The sequence below is a fragment of the Poecilia reticulata genome, linkage group LG13 (assembly GCF_000633615.1).
Source record: "Poecilia reticulata strain Guanapo linkage group LG13, Guppy_female_1.0+MT, whole genome shotgun sequence".
NCBI classification, from domain to species: domain Eukaryota; kingdom Metazoa; phylum Chordata; class Actinopteri; order Cyprinodontiformes; family Poeciliidae; genus Poecilia; species Poecilia reticulata.
The window spans coordinates 3,538,972-3,562,208 of record NC_024343.1 but is presented as its reverse complement, the minus strand read 5'-3'; the positions used below and the strand labels follow the sequence as shown (position 1 = coordinate 3,562,208).

Genomic DNA, 23,237 nt, shown 5'->3' with positions numbered 1-23,237 from the left:
AAGTCAGACTTTAAAGAAAACTAAATCAGTACTGGCCAGAAAAGTCTGATTGGTGCACAAATCTACAAAGTTTTGTTATTTATTGTGAGAAATAATATGTTATGATAACAATCCTGATACATCACCATCACAATAAATTCCAATTAATGTTTAAAAAAACCCAAAACTGTCCAATTAATGTTTAAAAAAACCCAAAACTGTCAGGATTGTTAGTTGTACTATTTTCTCCTCTATTTGTTCAATGAAAGCGTCAATAATATCAATAAATTTGAGAATATGTCTAAATACAGTTACAGAGTGAAGTTTAGTGATACAAATCACACTTCATTATGTGACTGGTGTCCTAGAGAAGCATCTTACAAGTGGGAATGCTTTTCAAGAACAGTATTTGTGTTTGTGGGGCTATAATTGCKGTGACACACATACGCAGCCACACAGTTACCTAAAAAAAGATTKTATGCTCACAACAGAACAGCAGAACATTGTGATAAAGCTTTAAGTGCATATCGCCTCATCCATTTAAAATAATAAAAAAGATTTACGTCCTTCACTCCACTTTAGTCCCAAAGATAAGTTAAGAGGTTTTACCTTGATGGCCTGAATGTGTCGCGTCTCCTGTTTGTGCCTCAGGATCTCCCTCTGTGAGCCACACACACACACACACACGCACGCACACACACACACACACACGTGCAAACACCCTCATTACACAAAAGGAAGCTCATCTATATTAATTGGAATTACAGTTCCTCACTGTACCTTCAGATCAAGGCCCTCTTCCATGCTTTGGTCCAGACGACTGCGGATTAGAACCTTCAAAGGAAGAGCGCATGAGCAGGATAATTAGAGAAGGGGAGAAAATGTCAGAACGCATGAAGAGGCAACAGAAACGCGTGACAGCGGGCCGGCAGATCAGAGAGAATTCATCGGCTCGCTGGCTTCTCCCACCAACACCCCAGAAGGGTGTGACGGCTAAAAAATATCATCACAGGGAGAAGAGGCCTGACGCGGGCACTTCACGCAAGATCTGCAACCAAACGAGGCCTTCTCAGGTTAGCAGAGGGAGAAAGGGAGCCGGAGCGTACCAGCTGCTGCTCTGCGGTCGTCCGGCCGTCTCCGAAGCTCCCGGATTCGTCCTGGTCCTCTTCAGGGAGGGAGCCGTGCAGCAGCAGACCCTGAGGGGGACAATATGGGAGAAGGAACGCGGATCAAAAGTCGGAGTTGGAAACGGTGGCGTTGTCTTAGGACTGGACAATACATCGATCAATATACATGTGACAGAATATTCAATATATAGGATAACTCTGCTGCGATGGACTGGTGACCTGTCCAGGGTYGCAGTCGCCCAAAATATCTCTGGAGATAAGCACCAGCACCCCTCCTGTCCCCACTAAAGTCAAGGGTTAAAGAAAATGGATGGATGGATAACTGATCAAGAACCGTAAAGCACTCTGGGGGATGTGCAGACTGAAAGGCTTTAGCTGCACAACCTCTCACGGTCAGCTAGCAAGGTGAGTGGCATTGCTTTTTGGTTACCAAGCAACCAACCTGTTGAGTAACCAGCACAGCAGCGGTTTAAGGTTTYGCCACCGTGCCTCATAACTTGCTTAAAAATAAACAATGGCATAGAGAGAAAACCAGAGATGCACAGATCCGATGTTAGTATTTGTATTGGCCCCAATATTGAAAAAAATTCTAGATTGGGTATCGGTGACGATCTKCCCAACACATAAGAGCGAATCTATGCAGTCTAATTCTATGCTTTGTGCTCTGAGTGGTGTCAAGGTTTATTATTTATTTTACATTATACTTAGAATTTCTAATTTCGCTTTCTGAATCATCTGAATTATTGTTGCAGTTTATTTTTTACATTTGACCAAGACAGTCAACCTATTGTTTTATTCAGTTTTAGTTTCTTTATCATATATTATATTCCTAATTCCATGACTAAATGGATAAAAGTTGTTATTTTTGCATGTTTGACCAAGCTTATGAAGCTATTTAGTACTTTAKTRTGCTGTACTGGTATAAATCAATTTACAATTCAGTACATTTACGCCTGTGTTTAAAAAAAGAAACACTAAGTCAATTCAGCAATGTTTTTCTGTATTGGATCAGTATTGCCCTATGCTAAAGTTCAGATATTGGTATCTGTATCAGAAATTTAAAAAGTGGATCGATGCATCCCTGGTGAAAACAGGAAATGTCACGCCAAAGTTTGGCAGTATTTCAGATATTCAAAACAAAAAAACAAAAAAACTAATCAATTATCAGTATCATCTGGTATGAAACTCTTGTATAGTGATATGTTCTGGTTATGGGGATGCACAGCAGACTAGAACCAGAAAAGCTCAATGGTCTGGAAGAATTGATATGTGAAAAACTTTAAGGGGTATGAATACTTTTGCAAGGAGTCTGAGAAACAAGGCAGTGCAACTGAGCTAAATAGAAAATGATATCAAACTGACTACTGTATGTGGAAGAAAACACACCTCTGAGTCCTCAGACATGTTTATTTATAGTGTTTTTACAGTGTTGTTTTTTTGTATTTCTGCAGCTGCACTGCTGAACACAAGAAATGGATGTCTCTATTTTTAACTACAAAGGAAGAACACTGCTTTTGTTTTTTCTGTCTGTTCTGAGTAAATGTACTTGTACTATGTTTAGCTAAGCAGAGGCACATTTGTTGGCACTGTTTCCTTACAGCTAAAACGTCCTGGGTTCAAATCCCAGCACAGACTCTTCCTGCTCGGAGTTTGCATGTTCTCCCCCATGCATGCTTTAGTTCTTCCTCCAGCAGTCCAAAGATGTGYATGTCAGGTTAAATAGTGTCTCTAAATCATCCTTAGATATTAATATCTGTATGCAAAGTATGGGTAAATGCATAAAGACAAGATAGGTGGATAATTTGTTAAGTTAATAAAAAAGGATGATTCGTATTTTCTTTTTTTATTATTGCAGTCCATTTTTTTATATCACATCGTGACTGAAAAGCGTGAAATGCTGATAGTCCAAAAATACAAATTTGTTCAAATTTAGCAGTTAATTAAATAACCAAATAAATTAATCACCTAAGTGCAGGAAAGGATTAGGGACACTGAAGAAAAAAAAAAGAATTGAGACTCTTATCTTATGACCTTTGATCTCAGAATTCTGACCTTTGAGGACAGAATTCCAACTCTGAACTCAGAATTCAGAATTCAGACTTTGAACTCAGAATAGATCTGAGAAGATTGATGCAAAATTCTGGGGGAAAAAAAAAAGGTCAATTTTTTTTTTCCCCAGTTGCTCCAATCCTCTCAACTTATCTCCGTTTACTTGTGTGATTCAACCCACTGAAAAAGTCKACTTTGGCCTGGATGAAATCTCATCACATGCTGCGTTCGTCTGCAGCTGTTCTGCCTCCATTCCGAGACCGGCCAGTTTTCCGGTGCGTTATCACCCGGGGTTACCTGCAGCCGGAACACCATCCTCCTGGCCTCCTGCATCTCCTTCTCCAGCTGCTCCTGGTGGACGTCCAGCTGCTCCTCCCAGGACTTCTCCTCCTCCTCCTGCCCGTCACGGCCGAGTGTGGGACACAACCCACAGAGAGGCACATCCTCTGAGAGGAAGAGACAGGGAGAATGAGCTCGGATGCTCGTTTTTGAAATAGCATGATATTTGGCTTCTACGAGAGTTYGCGTGCCGTAGACCGACCCGGGACAGATTTCCTCTCTGCCGGCTCGGATTTGTCTTCCAGAGTTTCCCCCTGGTTATCAGGCCGATGAGGGGCCGCTTCTCCTGCGGGGACCTCAGCAGACTGGGCGATAACGTATTCCTCTTTGGGGGAGTGGGCAGGGCTGGCGGAGCTCAGGCTGAAACAGATGGTAAGAACAGGCAGGGGGGTTGAAAATGTGTACACAGGCAAGCTGAGAGCAGTAAACAAACCTACAAACGTAGAAATGGAGACTGGAGATTTCACTTCTTGCCAGATGAAAATCTGAATTACTCCCATCTTGAGAAAGCAATTTAAACACAGATCATTTATAATCTTGATAAATAAAATCCGGTCTTGCAAAAGTATTTCTTGCAGCGTTTCATTTTTTCTTCTTTTTTTTTGACATCACAAGCACAAACTTCCTCTGCTTTAATCCCCCCCAAAATTTAATTCAGCTCACTCAACTACCATGATGTAGTTGGAGATGCACCGATTTGAATATTTGGGCTGATGTCAATACCCRATATTAATATTGCCGTTATGGCCAAGAACCGATATTTACAGACATTGCATGTATTATATATTTAAGTTTCATTGTCATTTMAAAAAAATGGTCACACCACTGGACTTTACCAATGTTGTTCTGCTTTAGTTAAACTACCCACAATCCTGTGCTGCATGACCGTCACGCTTACATGACCAAATGCTAAATGACCAATCCATTGTAGAAACAAACGGCAACAAGTTGGAAATATAATATCAACCAAGTTTTTTTTATTTTATTTCTTTTTTTATTTTGACATGTTAAAAATGACCGATATCAGCCGATGACAATTGTTGCTGATATATTGTGCATTTCTGATTTCCAATCAGATGATTAATATTTTTTGAAAAGCAATTTTGCTTACAGAGACATCAGAATCCATTCTATTTATGGTTTTGGTTGCAAGTGTCTGATTTCCTTTTTATTTTTTGTTTTTGATTGTTGTGATTTATTATGAATTTTTTAAATGTCTTCCAGTTCCAGTGTTAAATGTGCTGTACGAAATTAAACTTAATTGGTTTTTGAAAGGGTGAACTTGCATTACCGTGACATTATCAATACATTACTTAAAAATGATGTCAAAAACAACATCACTGGAACRATTTATCGTACAGCGATGTTTGTTATCAAAACAGGCATGAGCACAAGTCTTCTTGTTTTAGCAAATATTGATGAACAAGTTGCTACATAAASATCAAGAAAAACATCGGAAAGGTCAGAGAGTAAGTTGTGCAACAGAAATTTAAAACAAGTTCACCCAAGGGCTGTCCAAAAATAAGATATTTTTTGGTTTATATGTTTGTAAAACATTAACAAAAATACAGCCAAAAAACAAGACCATGCCAAAAGCTACAGGCAAAAGAGACTTAAGAAAAGGCAGCGAGAATTCCTGTCTAGTATTTAAAGGCAACTCACTCCAAAATTTGGAAACCACAACAGAAAAAGTTGAATCACCTCAAAGTTYCCACCTATTTTTTGGGACAACTAAAACAAATCTAGAAACACTCAGCGTGGAAAAAATCTTAGATACAAAAAAAAAAAGCTATCTGAACTCAACACCCTGCTGCTAGGAAGAAAAAAATATGAGGAAGAAAAAAAAACAGCAGCTTAGCGGTGGGAGAAAGCTGTACGGAGAAACCAAAGAATGGCCCGAGGGATTCTATTTGCACGGYTAAACATGTTTCTTCCCATAAATAAGCAGCACGATTTCGACTTCATATGACCAGGCTTTATGCTTATCTGCAGGAATTACTCAACACAAGCAAACATCACAACAGAGAGCAAACATTTGTGTCACTTTGGAGTTCACGCTGCTCCAGTTTAAAACCAACTGAGCACATTCCTGCAATATCTTCAGCTAAACTGGAATCATGCCTGAAGGAACCAGCAGCAGCATGTGAAACTGAACTAGGGAAGCTGCTGAGAAGCCAACACTCACGTTTCAGATGTTAGCACGGTAGCATGCAGACAAAACGCAGAGTTTATTGGTTTCAACTGAAGTGAGTTTTCTTTTCACTATTATTTTATCTACGTGACTGAATGGCTGTTTTAGGCTTCTGTTATGTTATTTAGAACAAGTCAAAACATAATTTAAAAACCGAGTTACATGTTAAACCGTTCTTAATCCACAAGGTAAATAACGGTTTAATAATAAAGATGAAAATAAAAAAAACTAAAAATCTTCAAACGAGGTGAAGGTTTTGACATTTATACTAATATAGATTTGTCAACATTTTTACTATGAAACTGAAATCAAAGGGAAGGAAAAAGTTTTCTGTTGTTTATAGATATAAAGATGGATGAACTGACATATATCTACACTTATATAGTTATATGTTTTTTGGTTTTATTTATTTATTTTCSTTTTGGCGTGGTACCTTAAAATATAATTTTCTTAGGGATCTGGCCACCCCTATGAAAACTTTGCGGGGCACCAGGGCACTGGCCTTTGAGTCTCTATGTATAATTTAGATTCTGTATGACTTAAGAAAATAAAATAAAAAAATAAAAACCAAACATTTAAAGTTCTGGCAGCATTTCTTGTCTTTAAACACATCCCTGAAGTTGTATGATAGTCTAATTCAATAGTATAACAAAAAAAAAAACACGAATAACATTTAAGCTCATGTTGAGCGCATGTAAACGATTCAGAAAAACAACTTATGTTCATCCTTTGTCTTTAGTGTTGACCATCAGCTGAACATGCTTTATTCAAGAATGTTATGTTGTCATAATGGAATGTGAGAATGTCCTGRTGGAACAAATTGTTTTGTTTTTGTGTTTTTTAAAGAAACAAAAAACTTCACCTTATGTGTGTATATAGGATGAAATAACTRAAGGGGCACATGCAAGAGCCTCAATTTAAAATGTGGCTTCTTTTAATCCAGTTTTATAGAAGAAGATGACCTCCTAAAACATGTCTGCCTTCCCTGAGAAGGATAAAAGCATCAGATTTTAGTATCCCCACTGATGTTTCTTGAGGCCACGTCAAAGCAGGAAGTGATCATCTTATCAGATGCTGCTGTAATTATCCTCAACTGTTTTTCCAGAGCAGACCAAGGAGCTGTTGGCTCCTGCAAATACCGTCTCTGCATCTGTTGGCGCTTTTGGAACAGACGCCATTACTCCAAAAACCATTCTGGTGTTAGAAACGGAACAAATACCATGCAAACCGAGAACATATGGGTTGAGCCGGAGATTAGGCGCTGCATGGGATTTGCACAGGATGAGCTTTAGTAGCATCAGATTAACAGGATTTAATAAGTTCTGGAGGAAAATGACTGCGAGTGCACATTTGTTCATCCCAGTTAATATGCAATTTAAAGGTACTTTGTTGCGTATAAAAGAAAAACATTTCATCTAGTTCACAACTGACCTCAACGTTTCTAACCAGCGGTGCCCAGCTATTAAAATTAATTGTGGCCAACAAAGCTTCTCCACCTTGTAGTAGTATACAAAATATGCCTTGTTACCTTACTCTATTACGCTGTGTTTTTATCTTAAAAGTACATTTATCTCACACTTTGAAAGTATTTTTAAGATGCTAACAATAACAAGTCGGTGGTAGGTTTGGACAGTTATTGTATTATTTATCATTTACTACAATAAATTTCTTATGATAAGAAATKTATCATGATAAATTCCAATTAATTGAAACTTTGGTTGATAAATGTCGAACTTTTGGTCAGTTAGTTTCCTTTTCAGAACCTTTGGTACTGACCTGCATGTCATTCAATACAAAAATGCGTTCAAAGGACTTTATTACATTTTGCRTACATTTTTACGTAATGCAAGTTTAATGATGTTCTATGACATTTCAAAGCCCTGCAGTTATACAGCTGCCCAAAAAAAGAAGTAATAAATGGTTCTTATCACTTTTATCGTCATCACAAGAGCACCACAAAATATTGTGATAAGACTTTAAGTGCGTATTGCTCACTTGTTGTCAGTAGACGGAGAATATGTTCTGGACGGATTAGATGAAAAATTTATTTGCTGACCTGTTTGTAAAAATGTGATTTGCAYTGGAAAACTAACACTGTACATCACCCTRAACACAAAATCCTCTCTGTGAAACATGGTGACAGCAGGGCAAGGGAAGCTGGGATTGAGACTAAGACTAAATCTATGYTGTAAACTAATTGAGAATCTGTCTAATTCTGAATATTGATGTTTATGTACCTTAGCTAGCTAGAGAGGGAGAACTTGACCCACTATGCAAAAATGAATGAACAAAAGTTTGTAGAGACCTACCCCAAAAGGCTAACAAATACAAATACTAATGCACCTCATGTTGTTCAAATTAATTTCTAAARATTTGTGAAAACATGTGCTTCCCTTCTGGTTTACGCTTACGATTAAGCAGTGCCAAAWWTTTTTTTTATCTGTCATATAAAGCCTAATAAAATATTCAGATGTTTGTTGTTCTCCCAAAAAGTTCAAGCGCTATAAAAACTTCTGCAAGGCACTGCAAGAGTAAKTATATGTAACSTGGCTCAGAATAGTTCTGCTACATACATCAGTGGTTGCTAGGCACTGGAGGCTCATATCACACAGACACCAACGGTCACACCCACATCCACCGCAATGTAAACATGCAGCAATCACTGGCTTCCTTTGGGTTGTAAAGTCTTCAGTTTACGACGAAATAAATTATTATGAGTATGATAACGATCCACATGTAAATCAGGAGATTATTCTGAATGCAGGTCTGATGCTCTGTGTATTTCTGCCGCTGATGAATACATGCACTGTCGATAAAAATAGCTGCCTGTAGGCTGCTTGGCGTGTAATGTTGGAATAATAACAATGTTTCTTTTTTTTTTCTTTTTTTTTAAATAGCCGTGTCCTACCATTTCATCTGCTTCGCTCCCATGCTGTTGTTTGTTGCCTTTTACCCTCCCACACAGTCGGACTTGTGCATCTGGGTGATGCCCCGGTTCTCAGTCAGGACCATAGCCCAAACAGAGCCGGAGGCTGCGGGGAATGGGGAAGGGGAGCAGCCGCCGCAGGAGTCTCCACGTCGCACACTGTGTTCAATCAGAAATAACAGCACGGTCAAATCCACTCCTGCAGCACAACGCTACAAATCCAAATCAAAGAAGAAGAAGGGGAAAAAAGCCCGAAACCTCGTTTCCCCGAAATCATACCAAAGCTCGGTCCAAGCTGGCACAGAGAGAGAGAGAGAGAGAGAGAGAGAGAGAGACGGCGCGCGCGCTGCAGCTCAGCAACACCAGCGAATGAAGTCTGCCGGTTTTCTCATCGCTCTCACCAGCTCCCTAACACGAACACAGCGTCTTTGTGTTCCCTATGCATCTCTTTCACTCCTGTGTTTTCTTTTTCTGTCGGCCCTTTTTTGCATTTCTCCCCCTCGTCCTTCCCTCTCGCCTCTCTCCTCCCTCCTTCTGTTTCTTTTCTGCTTCGTCGCACTGGCTTTGTAATCAGTTCTTCCTTCTTTCAGAGAGCAGAGATGTCAGACATTGCTCTGGCTGTCTGGGTGTGTTTACCCTCCCCCCCTCCTCTCTCCTATATCTCCAGAAGGAATGAGGTTTTCTTCTTTTTTTTCATTTTTCTATGTTCCTTATATCATTGCATGAAAAATTAAAAATAGTGTAAGGGAAGGAAATGTCAGGAAGGTTTTTTGTGATGGCACAATAAAACCAAAAAAGTAATTTTAGGAGCTTTATTAGAGACTGAATTTCGATTAATTAAAATGCAATTGAAAACTTTTATCTTAATTGCATGTATCAGTTCAGTTAAAGATACCTACTATGCCGCATTAAATCACTAACATAAAAAGGTACATGTGTCATGATCGTGTCTGTGTATTTATTTTTAGGGTTTTTTGTGTTCCGTTTCCTTCCTGTGTGTGTCCGTCTGCGTTTTCCCCGTTGATTGCTTCCCAGGTGTGTCTCGTTACCTTGATTACCCCTGTATTTAGTCCCACCTGTTGTCTGTGTTCCTCGTCGGGTCCTTGTCTAAGTTTGTCGTTTGCGCGTCTAATGTCAGTTGTTTTCTTGTGTCTGCTCGCCAGTAGAACTGTAAAGTCCTGACTAGCGTTAGCTCTCGTTTCCAGTCCTGTGAATCAGTTGCTACCGGTATTTAGCTGTGCGCTAATCTCTCTGCCGTGCTGCCTGTGTTGGACTGTTTTGAGCCTTCATCATTAAACTCATCATCATCATTATCATCATCACCATACCTGGGTCTCTGCGTCACTCCTCACCACCAACTCAACCCCACCGCATGACAACATGTATAGCAAGTGTTAGTTTGTTCATTTTCATGAATATGGATTGCAGCTATGATGAAAACCTACCTTTTTAATTTTTAATCTGAAATGTCGAATTTATTTCTGTTGGTATTAGAGGTGTGCAGTATTGCATATTGTGGTTCCAATCTGATACCAAGTAAACAGAACCTGTATCACCGATACTGATACCAACTTATTATTCAAGTGCGATACATCATCAAACTTCTGACCTCTAGGAGTTACTGAGGCTTTTTTCCATTCAACTATTTAGTTAAAACCTAGGACAAAATTTAGATAAAGTATATATGTGTCTACAAAATACCTTAGTAACATATTTACATGATAAACAAACAGAATAGGAACAAAACAAATTTGAGCATCAGTTGTGCAAAAACAATAGCTTGAGATCAAATCATAGCAATTTGTTTTCATTAAAATGAAATTTCAAGAGGGAATCTGAAACTAAAGTCAATCTTATCACACTATCGATCCGATACTGAAACCGACTTGGTATCGATATTATCAGGATTTTGAATCCATCAGCCCATGTCTAGTTGGTGCAATGATGGGGATCACAACCACCTGGAGACTGTCATTGAAACCTTTCATAAGGGGACTATCTCACAAAAGAAACAAGGAAGCTGTGGTTCTACATCCCAGCTTATGGGATCCATTTTTCTCTTGATTTTGCTATAATCCTCCACATAACGTTAGCACTTTTATTTATTCCACTATTTACCTACCAAATGCTACGAGTTGCATCGTAGTTTATGTATTTTTGTTTAAGTTTGTTGTTCTTGTTTTTCCAGCTGGTGAAGAGTACAAACTCGTAGTGATTTTGCACACAGTATTACTGATACATATATGCTGTATTTTACCATTTATACTCTTTGTTCCCTACCATGATTTAACACACCTAACTGCAGAAATKAACTGTAATTCAGGCCATCAGGCCATGTCGTATACGACATTGTAGGTTCCCGAAAACAGCAACCTACAATAGCAGCTCCTCTTRCGTTAAAAAGCAACGACGAACCTGCGAATAAAAAAAAAAAGTGTCTAATTTAAAATGTCTGTGACAGCTCACAGAAATGAAAGGCTTTCTCGTACGTGTGTGGTTTTTATGGTAATCGCCCCTGTAAGAGGCTTTTTTGCCATGGGAACACTATCATTAAGTTGTTAAAAATGTTGCTGGTGTCATCAACTAAACTGTGAAGCAGCTCTTTATGTGGCAGCTTGCAGCTCTGTCCAGAGCCAAATGACAGTCTTAAATTGTGTATAAGCATCATCGGCGCATGCTTCAATGAGCTACTGTGCTGCAGACCCATGAATATGTATGTGACGCAGAGAGAGACTGATGCTGCAGCTGATTTATAGGCAGAAAAACAGCAGAAGCAGGAGTGTGCCTGTCSCCGACAACAAAAGTACAAATATTACTTTGGGAATATATTTTTTGTATGATAACGCATCATGCTGGGTCTAACTCGCAGCAAGATCTGATAACTTTGCTTTTCTGTAAAAGTTTTAATCTTTAACTTTTTCTGCACTTTGTCAACACAAATTTCAGTGTGTTTTAGTCAGATTTGAAGTAAAGAAGAGCACCATTGTGAAGTTAAGAAAGAAAATGCACGATATACAAAAGTTTTTTTTGTTTGTTTTTTTTTTACTTGTAAAAGTAAAAAAATAAAATCGCATGTGTTTGTATTCAGTCCCCTCAGACAATAGCTCAAACATTTCGCTGCGATTACAGCAGCAATAGTTTGGGTAGCTGTTCCGTTTTGATGGGRAAAAAACAWAAGCAGTTTGTGCAGAAAAAGCAACAGTCCGAYACATTCAGCATCTCCTCTTGAAGCCTTTCAGCCCCAATAAAGTTGTTTTTGTTTCCTCACGCACTGATTTCCATTCCTTTCAGGGGTACTTTGATTGTTTTTGTTCACATATTAAAAACACAAGGATGAACTCGGGTCCCAAGGAGCAAGACAATAAAATTTTGGCAGACAATAATGTTACTGTGGGAACTGGGAGGTGAGATAGGGGATGGAGGGGGGGGCGCACACCATATTTATTTTTCGAGATTCATGTATGGAGAATGTATAAGCATTGACTTCAGTGTCGAAAATGTGGATGGAAAGTCATTCCAGAACTCGGGGGGGGCCGCCAGGAGGGGGGGAAGAAAGCCTGTTTGCCGCAGGGACAACAAGCTGGCAGACAATTTGTAAATCAAATGAGTTGCTAAAATAGAGCAGATTGTTTGCGCACTCACAAGGAATTTTGATTGCAAATTATTACTGTGCCTGCTACAAAACATAAGTTATCAAGGCTTTTTCATTTTAGTGACCTTGAAACAAATATTCATGAAGCACCTCTGATAAGGTTTTTTCCCTTGGTATCCCATTTATATTTATTGTCAAACTCTACTGAGGTAAGAAATATTTAATATTTAGTGGAGGAGTAAAAGAGAAAAACCCAAGTTTCACAGGTTCTCTGTTACTCTGCTTTTATAGATTGGTTTTAATCCCATTTTTAACAATCCTAATTTTGAAATGAATGGTTGTTTACTTCTTAATAAAAACATTTATTCTATTGTAAAATGATACATATCTTCCAATAGGTGATATTCACTGACAAAAGTAAAAATTTCAATACTCTTTATTTTTTCTTAATGTCCAAGAAATTCTTGATTTACTCATCTAGCTAAAATTTTTCTTTTAAATTCCTAATAATTTTGAAATGTCTCAGATAACTAAGTTAATATGGACACTGTATTCAGTTTTAAAGTGGCTTAAAGCTGCAGTAGATAACGTTTTAGCCTGGCCTTTGTCTTTCTCCCCAATTCTGCTTGATTCTCATCTCCCTCCATCTGGGATTTCTCCCACTGAGGTGAATTTCTAAAGTAGGATTTCAAYCGGGCCAATCAGTGAACAGAACGAGAAGTTGGGAACCATGACAAATTGTATTCTGCCTGTAGCATAGCAATGGCGGCGGAGGAAGTGACCAAAGTCATTCAGTCCATGGTGGTTAAATTGAATTAACATTAACAGGTTTGTTCTGCTTGGCACTTCCCTCTTCAAAAATAACCAACCAGAGCCAGGAAGAGTGCCACTGTCAATCATGCTCAGACGCTCTCCACTGCTTTCTGCAGCTACAACTAGTTCACCACAATGATGCCAAGCTAGTTAGCATGGCCACTGATGACAGCGGATAAACAGTACCCTTTTAACAGTGAGTTGTTTCTCTGCTATTAACAAAGCTGCGATGTGTACACAAGTTTGATTGACAACACTAAGACCCTCCTCCTGGCTCTGATTGGTTGTTTTTGACCAGGGGCGGTGCATTATTGCAGATGGCAATAGGACTACAAGAAGAAGGTAGATGGTGAATAAACAGCTCAGACTATAAGACAAACTGTGGACCATGACTGGATCTAAAATTAGTTAAATAATATTTGCTTTTATCCCCAAGACTCAACTAAACTTACGATGAGACATAGGATCTAACACAATCTCACTCAAAAACAGAACAATCGTGAAATKAAGTACATTAAAGCAGGTTACGTCATAGTCAAGCCCATCATTTTGTGACTTCTAAAACGCCTTGAATCACAGTCAGGACAGCCTGAATAGACCACAGCCTAATTGGTTTACACAAAGTCATCCATCTTGTTTGTGTGTTGTCTGCAAACAAATTATCCTAATGACTTTACATTAGAAAAGGACATGGCGTATTTTGGATGAACCCCGTCTGAGCTCCGTGTAGTGTTACGTTGGTCCCACTGAGGGCTGCAATTTAGCAAAAGTAGGTTACAGAAAGAGTTCCTGCTTTTAGAGGTAACTTGGGTTTATTTGGGTCAGATTTCAGTCAAGAATGGACAAGCAAAGCTCTCATAAAGCCCAGTGGGTTTTAACGGGATCTCAAGTGGTTTGCAGCTTCGAACGGGTTTCCATTGCCATGTTTTTAACTCCATCCATCTTCCTTTCACCTCTGACCATATTCTCCATCTCTGATGAAGTGAAGTATCCCTGCGGAACGAAGCGGCACTGTCAGGATGTGTGTTGGTTGTCTGGCCCAAATGCAAGCCAGAAAGTTAAGTTTTAGTCTAATTTGACAGTGGAATGTTCCTTCATGCTGTATCCTGTAGCTGGCTTGTGGCAAATTGCGAACAGGTCTTGTTAAGGATTTCTTTTATTAATGTTCTCTAACAAACTTTGGAGGTCTTCACATAATAGCTGTACGTAAGCAGTATCATCTAACTTCTCTTTAAATCTTTCACGTTGACAGGGCTAAAAGGTTTTCAGTATGAGGAAGAAAGTTGGACATTGTTTGTTTGTGGCAGGACGCATCGTCCTAAAGAAAATGTGATAGATCAATGCTTTTTTTTTTGTAAAGATCTGCAGCATTCACTCCCAGTATCTGAATCTTTTTATGAAGTTGTTGCATTTAGATATTTATGACCTGGAATATGAGAAGTTTATATTGCAAGACAAAAAAAAAAGTAAAGTGTAATAAATGGGTCACCATAGATTTTAGCTTCATGTGTAACTTTCACTTCCAAAACCCGATTAACAAGGTCTTTTTCTTTCCTTTCCCAACATTTTGTGCTTTCTGAGTTGCACTATCTTCTTATTACTTGTTTAAAAATAAATAAATAATTCTCATAATACTGCATCATTTACACTTTTTTTTCCCCTTTAGTTGTTTTCTAAAATAGAAAATCCATTTCCTGCCCTTCTCGTTTGTCCCCATATGGATCTTTATTTAACTTCTCAGCAGCTTCTCTGCCTCACATTTCTCTCTTATTACTGGGACACGTCCTTCTCTGTTATTTGCCATGAACTAGTCTGTATTTAGATCCTCACCTATGATTAAATAACCGCTATGCAGAGATCCTGTAATATAAAGTGCAAAGCACAAAGATTTTACCTAGGAAAAGTAGTAATAGAAAAAGCCTCACAATAAACTCTGCTTTTATTGCAGTAGAATGATTACACTATAGAAAAAAGTAAAATTAATGTCTGAGTTAATTTAGTGGAGAGAGGAAAAGTAATCGAAAAGTAGGGTGGTTGTGCAGTTAATACTTTGCACAACCACCCTTTTTCCCCCCAGAGGACAACACTTAGTTTTCTTCGATAATATTTCACAAGGTTTGTGAAACTAGATAGCAGAATCACTGACCATTCCTCGTTGCAAAATCTCTATAGATCGTTCACTGTCCAGAGTCATTTCCTTTGTCCTCTTCTCTTCAGCTCACTCCACAGGTTTTTGATTAAATTTAGGTCAAAAGACTGAAATGGCTGTGGGAGAAGGTCATTTTTGATTGATAAACAATTTATATGTTTATCTGGTCGAATATGTGGATTTATTAACAAACTGAAAGATCCAGTGATGGTACATTTTCAGATTTATTCTTCAAAGCCCTCCATGTTTTCTTTCTATTTTTTTTAAGATGTCTTTATATTTCAAAGAGTGAGGATGATATTTACTTTTTTAAGGGTACAAAGAAAGGACCATTCCTCTTTGTACAATCTGCTAAAACTACCTGTGGTTGACTTTAGCCATGTTTGCCCATACAACATTTGAAGTCCTGGAGCACTTAGAAAACTTAGCAAGCAAATGTTAAAATATTTTTTCTCCCTTACTATCTTCCCCACTGTGTGTGGTTGCCAGAAACTTTGATGCTTGTCTGACTCTGACAGTTCAAGTATTTAATTATTGCTCTAAAAGCAGATATCAGCAAGTGCAGGGCAGTCGTTGGTGTCATACCTATGAATATTAACACACAACTGTCTGACTTGAAAGCCATAATCTCTTGTATTGTCCAGAAAGAGAAATGAGAGTCCGTCAGACCATACTGTATTTTCACTTGAGACAGGAAGTCATAAATTTAAGATTCCTAGACCTCTTGATGAAATTATAAAATATAAGTACCAACACAACCAAGAACAAAAACATATACCCCTTACTTATATGCACATAACATTACTTATTATGTAATGTTATGTGTCATATATATATATATATATATATATATTTATTTATTTATTTATTTATTATGATATACACAAAGAATCTGCACAACTATCAGACGCCAACTTAACAAAAGGCTCCCCAAAGAAAGGCGCCCCATCTATTAAATATAAAAGCAACTTGCCATAGAACAAGATTCAGCCGTGTAACGTCATTACTGTCGATAGGCCGTTTGTCCAATCAGCGTTCAGTTTGTCCCGACGTCCTGTGACACTGCGGAAGTGAAGACTTTAGGCTGTGTTTTCTTCCTTTCGAATTCTCCTGGCTTCTGACAGGTACAATTTGTACATTTTTATGGTACATTGGGGAAGTTTTAGTAGCTCAATGAATGAATGTTGTAAACTTTGCACTCTTTTATTCAGCATTGTTAGCTTAAATGCAGAGCAGCTAACACAGGTGACTGTTCGAATAGTTGCTGATGGAGAAAGTCTGTTTCTCCCCGGTTTTTTATACCTATTTTTGATCTTTATTCTGAATAGCTATTTCGTTTGTGTTTGATGGACGTGGGTCTCTCGTCAGGTGTCGCCATGGCAAAGCAGCCGCTTGGGAAGACGCTGCTGAGGAATGTAATCCGACACACAGATGCCCACAACAAGGTGCGTGTGGCTTCCTATGTTTGTGTTAGGAGGCGATTAACTTAATAAAAACTACTTTCACTGGTGCTTCCTTTACGTAATTTTCCATGGCAACAATATATGTTTATACTCTACTTTCTCTTAAAGTTTGTCAAAATATCAGGTGATACGAACATCAAAGAAAAAAAAAGTATAAGCTGTATGTTAATCGGCGTCAGTGCACAGATCACAGTAAAAGAGATCTGACACTCGGTAAAGCAAGGGGTTGACACATTGGGGTTGGTGCGTTTTAAAACAGCAGGAGGCTGAAAAGTTTTTCTTTTTCCTAATTGTTGTTTGAAGTATAGTCAAGCTGGTAGGAGGCTCTAAACTCCATCTTTCCCGTAGTATACATAAGCGTGTAATTATCGAGGTAGCAAGGGATGTTTTAAGTGAAGTGCACATTTAAGAGTAGCTTCTATAAATGGATGTAAAACTTTAATAAAATTTATGACAGCATGTCAACTTTTAACTGTAGTTGATAAATTAAATCACGATGGTATCTATTTTGTTACGCAAAAAAAAAAAAAAAAAAAAAGTTTGACACATTATGCTAACGCTGGAGCAGCTATTAGTGATGTACTCCACAAATCTCTCTTTTTTGGAAGAACGGTTAAAAGAGATGGTTTGTTTAAAGGTAAAACGTAAGAAATGAGGGGGACTTCAGCCCAAAAAGGACCCTAAACATACAGAAAGAACTACACTGGAATGGATCAAAGCATGCTCTCGAGTCAAAGTTTAGTTCTTAGATGAACTGCAGCAATAGGTATTGAATTGGTGGGTTGGGATAAAAAAAATGCATGCAACATGTTTCAGATTTTTTTTTTTTAAATCTTAAAGAGTAAAATCTAATTATTTTTCTTTTTCACACCTTTGTTTTAGTCTATCAAATAAAATCCATGCATAAGAAAAGTCTTAAATTAATGTATCTAAAAATAAAGCTTAAAATTTCTTAAATTCTTAAAAATAATAATAATTTGGCCTTAAATATGTTAATCACAAGTCTTAAGTTTTGTCAGTAACAAACTGCTAAAATGTCCTTGCTATCTAGCTAGTTAGCTGTGGGTATGTGCAAATTTGCAGGGCGATGTTCATCTTCACCACTGGTTCACTTTCATTGCCAACTCATACTATGCAATATCTATTCTGTGAAAAAAACATCTTGGCACTACAGGGTTAAAACCCCAGAAATGTCACAGTTTTGTTCCTCTGGCTCCCCCAAAATACAGTCGACGCAGCTACTACTGCTAATCTAAGAGCAACCTTTGGTGCGACACAAACTGTTGGACATTTTTTCCTTTGGTCATTTCTGTCATGATGCGGATCTTAAATTTTAATTGGTGAAACATGCAGAAAACCTGCCCTTAAGTACATAGTAGTTTGTGGCTGTAATGTAAAAAAGTTCAAGTAGAAAAATTTTTTGCAAGGCACCTAGAGCTGAAGGTAAGATAAAGCTCCTACATGATTAATATCCCCAAAGTATGTCAAATAACTGTAGGCTCTGTAGAAGAAAAATACATTTCAGCCAGTGATGGAGTTATTTTTTTGTTTTCAGAAAGAAAAGAAAAAATCTGTGCCTTTAAAGCTAAGTAGTTCCCGACAGAGACTCATCAAAACCCACTTCATTTTTGAGTTTGCCCAACACAGTGGAGTGCACTGTTAAACAGTTGATATAAAAAGAAAACACTTTCAGGAATAATTTGGTGCAGGCTGGCAGGCGGATGGTGCTCCTGTGTGGCTGCGTCTGACAGGCTCTCATTTCCCAGCATGCAACTGCATATGATAAGAGAAGCTGCTTAGACAATGTGCGGCAGCTGTGCCAGCCGGTTTCACCTGGCACCGCTCTCCTCCTTCAGCTGAGTAAAACTGCAGCTCACTGCTGCACAATAGGGATTTCTTTTTTTTTCTTTTCTTTTTTTAATCCCTTAAAATAGAATTCATTGAGTTTCATGTTATGTCAGGGCTTAAACATTGGTTGTGCGTATTATCTGATAGAATTATGGTCAGGGCATTGAAAAGTACACATTTTTTTATTATAAGGCACAATAACTAAAATGAATATGTACGCAGTACGTAAAAGCTTCACAGTGTGTGTGTGTGAATGAACGCGCATCTGTCAGGTTTTTCCATGTACATATTGTTGTTGACTCTCCGCAGATCCAAGAGGAGATGGAGATGTGGAAGATGCGAGACTGGGAGATCCAGGCATCTGACCACAAACATTTGCCCAGCACAGACATTATGAGGTGGGAGCAAAAAACATCCCAGTTTAATTTGAGCCGGCCGAGCAAATGCCGCACAGATCCATGTTTTTCGGGTCATACATTTCTCCTACGCCGGCTGGAAATTGATGTTAGGTATTATTCCGTGCACGAATACCTCTCTCTTTTTGCAGGTCCCACAGTTTAAATCTTGATAAAAATGAGACTTTTTGTACTGGCACTGAAACAGGACTGCAACTAACAGTTATTTTAGTTATCAACTATTCTGATGATTAATCAATCGGATAAGAAAATGGCACATTCTGCAATTTTTCATTTAAACACTTGAGCCTTTTTATACAATACTAGCATTATGTTAAAAGATAAAGAAATGATTTTTAAAATCATAAAATAAGGATCGTATTGCCTAAAAAGCAATAATATAATTCCTTTAATGTATATTTGATCATTTGTAGAAAAGGATGAATCCACAGCTAAGATCTCGATATAATAATAATAATAATAATAGGTTATTACCAAAGGATAGAGTACTCATACTTGAATATGGAATGTTGACTTAGAAATATAATAATCTTGGACAATTTTACTTCAGTTGCCCTTTTTGAATCATGAATATGGGTCATATTCCAGAGGAGGAATGCACTGCGATCGAGTGTCCGGCCATCCCAGAAACACGAGTGCCGGAAGAGAGCGAGCGTCGGAGCACGACGACAGAGAGGCTCGGTACTGGACACGCAGGCTCTACGAATTTGAGGCCGGCGATCCAGACAGGTAGACGTTGTGATGTTTCTCTGCGTTTTGATTTGTAGTTTTCTGCTTTTGTTATTTTGTCAGAGACACTCCAGAAGCGCCCGCGCTGTAATTGAACGCCGTGTTCCACTTCACAGGTGGGGGCACAGTGGCTTCAAGGAGCTCTATCCTGAGGAGTTTGACACTGACAGGTATGCAAAAAACAAAAGCCAAAACAACAGAAAAAAAAAAGAAGCCGGTTATGTAATTCTGTTTTGAATTGCATTCATGCAACTATCAGTGTTTTCAGGGCAAAAATCAATTTCCAGTTTTCTATTAAGTGCTTTCCCATTCTGACTTTGACAGATTGCTTTTCTTGTATTAAAGTATGGTTATAATGTAATTTTTTTTACCTTTGACCTATCATTTTATAACGGCCTTCCCTCATCACAAACATATCCGGAGTGTTGCTTTGATTCATTCATGCATGTTTGAGTAACTCTTCAATCTCCCATGGCAACCATTCAGGGGGTGCCTAAACACTTGTTCTCACAAAGCTCCACCCTGGAGCTCCAGTAAGAATGTTTGTAAACGGCATAATGAGAAGCATGTTTGTGATGACTTCCTGAAGGCGGACTGTCAGAAAGAGCAGGAGTTTCTTAAAGAGACAGAGGCCTAATTTCAAGGCATCAAATACAAAGTCAAATTTCTTTTAAGCCATGTTTGATATGTATACATAGGGTTTTTATGACAAATCAAGGTCACATAGTTACTTAATTGTGCTATAGAATTGCACTATATGCCTGGAAAATACATAATTCCCCCTTTTTAAACTATTACTTTTTTACTGTAATGGCTTTTCTAACTGCAATAATTGAAAATGTCCAAATCATAGTCCTCCCCCAATTAAATTGTACATTAATTTCTAATAAGATGACCAATTCAATATGAATAGCATGCCAAAATGTCAGAACTAGAATGAAAATAATTTGCTTGGGAGTCACAGTATCTCCAGTAGCCAGGAAGCCTTTAAAATGAGCCTAATGAACAGGTGATTTAAAAACTGAATGCTCTCCATGATAATGTGCTGTTGTTCACTGAAAATTAAGGTATTTTGTCTAAAATTTCCCTGAATATGGTTTTACTAACTGTATTCATTTTTCAGTTTCTGAAAAAAGATACTAGAAGCAAATAATAAGTCCTCTGTTGGCCCAGCCCTTCAGTTAGCCTCAGTTAGATTGGGATTAAATCCAGATCATATCGGCACAATTTTGTATTTTATTTCTTAATGTAAACTACCTGCGATGAAGTGGCGACCTGTCCAGGGTGTACCTCCGTGATAGCTGGAGATGGGGACCAGCACCCATCCCAGCCCCAATGGGATAAGGGTGTAAGAAAATGGATGAATAGATGGATGTAAATACTTGTTTGGCATTTTAACCATGTCTTTAAAGATACATTCATCTTTTTACTGACCAAATCCAACAAATTTGATGTTATATTGTTTGCCAACAGATACCTTGCCTATTTCCTTCCATCTTGCCCAGAAGAGGGTTATTGCTAACTGGTAACCTTTCTTCTATTATGTTATATATAATCTCATTTCTATTGGGAGTTTTTGAAACATATACTGTTCAACATATTCAGTTTGAGTCCCATGGCTGTATTTGTTTATGTATCATCTGATTTAAAGAGTCACTGTTTATGGAGGTCTCATTGATTTGTTTATTCCTAAATATATCGTGATCAGAATCAAAGTTAATTTAAAAATTATTATACTTAGAATCCGATTGTAACATAACAGTTAGGTTATTAATTTAACTAAAACCTGACATAGATCAAAGTAGCACCAAAAATGACAGTGGGCATTTTATTTCTGTCTTTTATATTAAAGCGACAGTGTAATGTATTTTTCCAAGCACATTCTGTCTTTTTATAGCACAAATAAGTAACTATGTTACTGCAGCTCAGAGTAGAAGCTGCGTCTTGAAGGCGGGGCTACGTCCACCCAGCTGTTTTACGCAGTTGAATGGTTGTTATGGGAGATGAGAGGATTTCTCAAACATGCATAAAATAATCAAAGCAACACTCCAGGTATGTTTCGATGAGGGAAAAACTTTATGTAAAGTAAAAAAAAAGTCAATTTCGCATAATACTGCCCCTTTAAATCTAACCATCAAAACCAAAACAACCATCAGCACATTGTAAAAATAACTTCAATATGTGGGGCCAATTTAGTGGGAATACTTTGTTCTCAAATCCATCAAAATCAATTTCTTAAGTAGAGATGGACTGATTGGACTTCTCCAAAGCAATTAGTTTGACTCAACACAGAGCATTATTGTAATATAGAAAATATTGATTATTTTAACTAAAAAATTACATTTACTGAAAGCAAACAATGTGTTTATGTTGCTGTGCTTTGACTAGTTTAACATTGTTCACTTTTTTTTTTTTGCAGTGACAAAAGTGTAACCATAAAGAACAGACGCCACAAAATGAAGAAATCCAAGTCTGACACAGAAGCATGTCTGTCAAAGAGGTCCAAAAAATCATCCCGAAGGAAGAAAAAGAAAAAGAAGAAGAAAGCCAAGTCTTCGAGCGATGACAGTGGTACGGACGACAGAAGTGACACGAAAGACAAGCAAAGGAAAAAAAATAGAGGCAAAGGTCGACACAAAAACAAGAAAAGTGTGAAAACCCAAAGGAGAGACGAGGACAGCAGCTCAGAAGAAAGCAACAGCGGAGGAAAAAAGGAGAGACGGACTAACAGTCGCAAAAAGCGAAAGCGCGACTCCCTCAAGGACTCGGACTCAGAATTGGACTTGAAAAAGAAGAGGAGGAAAAACTGGAAGGAAGCGGGTGAGGAGAGCTCCAATGATGGCTCAAATGACTGAGACGCAAACACACGTAGAGCTAACGACTAGGAGATCACTGTTTTGAGTTCACGAGGGAGGCCTCAACCGTGGGGTCGTGTTGTGTTTTTACAGTGCACCAACAACCATTGCTGATGGTCCTTAGTCTGCCCCTTTTTAGGATACATATCTGAGCTCACTTAGCAGGCTGCATGAAAAACAATGGAGCAGTTTCCACCGCCTAACGCATCGGGAATCCTACAAGACACAGCCTCATTGATCACCTGTTTCCTGCGTCACCTCAGGTTTTGGTCCTAAAATTGTGACTTTTTTTAAAGTGTATTTAATAGAGTGAAATTATGCAAGTTCAATCAAGTGAGACAAATTGTGTTTTTCTACAAGAGCTTTTTAGGTTTATACATTTTATACATTTGTTGCTGAAATATTGCCATATCTAAAATAAACTTCTATTTTGCAATTGTTTTAAATTTTTCTAGAAAAATTTTAAACAAATTTTTAGTATTTGTAAAGGAGTATTTGTAAAGATGATTCCTAGTGATATTCGACAATTTTTTACTCCAGTCTGTAGTTTTTATATAAGTATGGAAAAAAAAGATCAGTTTATAGTGGACTGTTTTAATTTTAAAAATTCTAGATGGCATGGGGATAAAGTAAATAGAGCTAAAAACATGTTGCATGCAATCCTAAACCGATGGAAATTAAAATGCGTTTGGAATGTGCTTAAAGCCGAGGTACATAACTTTCATAAAGAATGAATTTTGCTTAATTGTTCAAACTGTCAA

The 23,237-nt window shown here is 38.0% G+C and overlaps 2 protein-coding genes across 3 annotated transcripts in view; one reads left to right on the top strand and one right to left on the bottom strand.

Annotated features, from left to right (window-relative positions):
* dixdc1a (DIX domain containing 1a) overlaps nt 1-9,236 on the bottom strand; it is a 15,300-nt gene extending 6,064 nt beyond the window's left edge. The window contains exons 1-8 of the mRNA XM_008425003.2: nt 8,891-9,236; nt 8,594-8,770; nt 3,697-3,854; nt 3,453-3,601; nt 1,086-1,175; nt 760-813; nt 543-639; nt 423-442 (exon numbers count right to left, since the gene is read on the bottom strand). Coding sequence (XP_008423225.1) covers nt 423-442; nt 543-639; nt 760-813; nt 1,086-1,175; nt 3,453-3,601; nt 3,697-3,854; nt 8,594-8,616 — 591 coding nt within the window. The 5' untranslated portion in view covers nt 8,617-8,770; nt 8,891-9,236. The remainder of the gene's footprint in view (nt 1-422; nt 443-542; nt 640-759; nt 814-1,085; nt 1,176-3,452; nt 3,602-3,696; nt 3,855-8,593; nt 8,771-8,890) is intronic.
* Nucleotides 9,237-16,181: 6,945 nt separating this feature from the next.
* On the top strand, nt 16,182-22,805 carry nkapd1 (NKAP domain containing 1). 2 transcript variants are annotated; one of them, XM_008424965.2, is made up of 6 exons: nt 16,182-16,289; nt 16,534-16,610; nt 18,786-18,874; nt 19,481-19,621; nt 19,738-19,791; nt 22,041-22,805. In XM_008424965.2, exons 2-6 carry the CDS (start codon nt 16,542-16,544, stop codon nt 22,474-22,476), a joined length of 789 nt encoding a protein of 262 aa, XP_008423187.1. In that variant the 5' UTR covers nt 16,182-16,289; nt 16,534-16,541; the 3' UTR covers nt 22,477-22,805. The 2 variants fall into 2 exon arrangements, with proteins under 2 accessions (XP_008423187.1, XP_008423186.1); XM_008424964.2 differs by lacking the exon at nt 16,182-16,289 and having other exon boundaries at nt 16,497-16,610.
* The last annotated feature ends 432 nt before the right edge of the window (nt 22,806-23,237 follow it).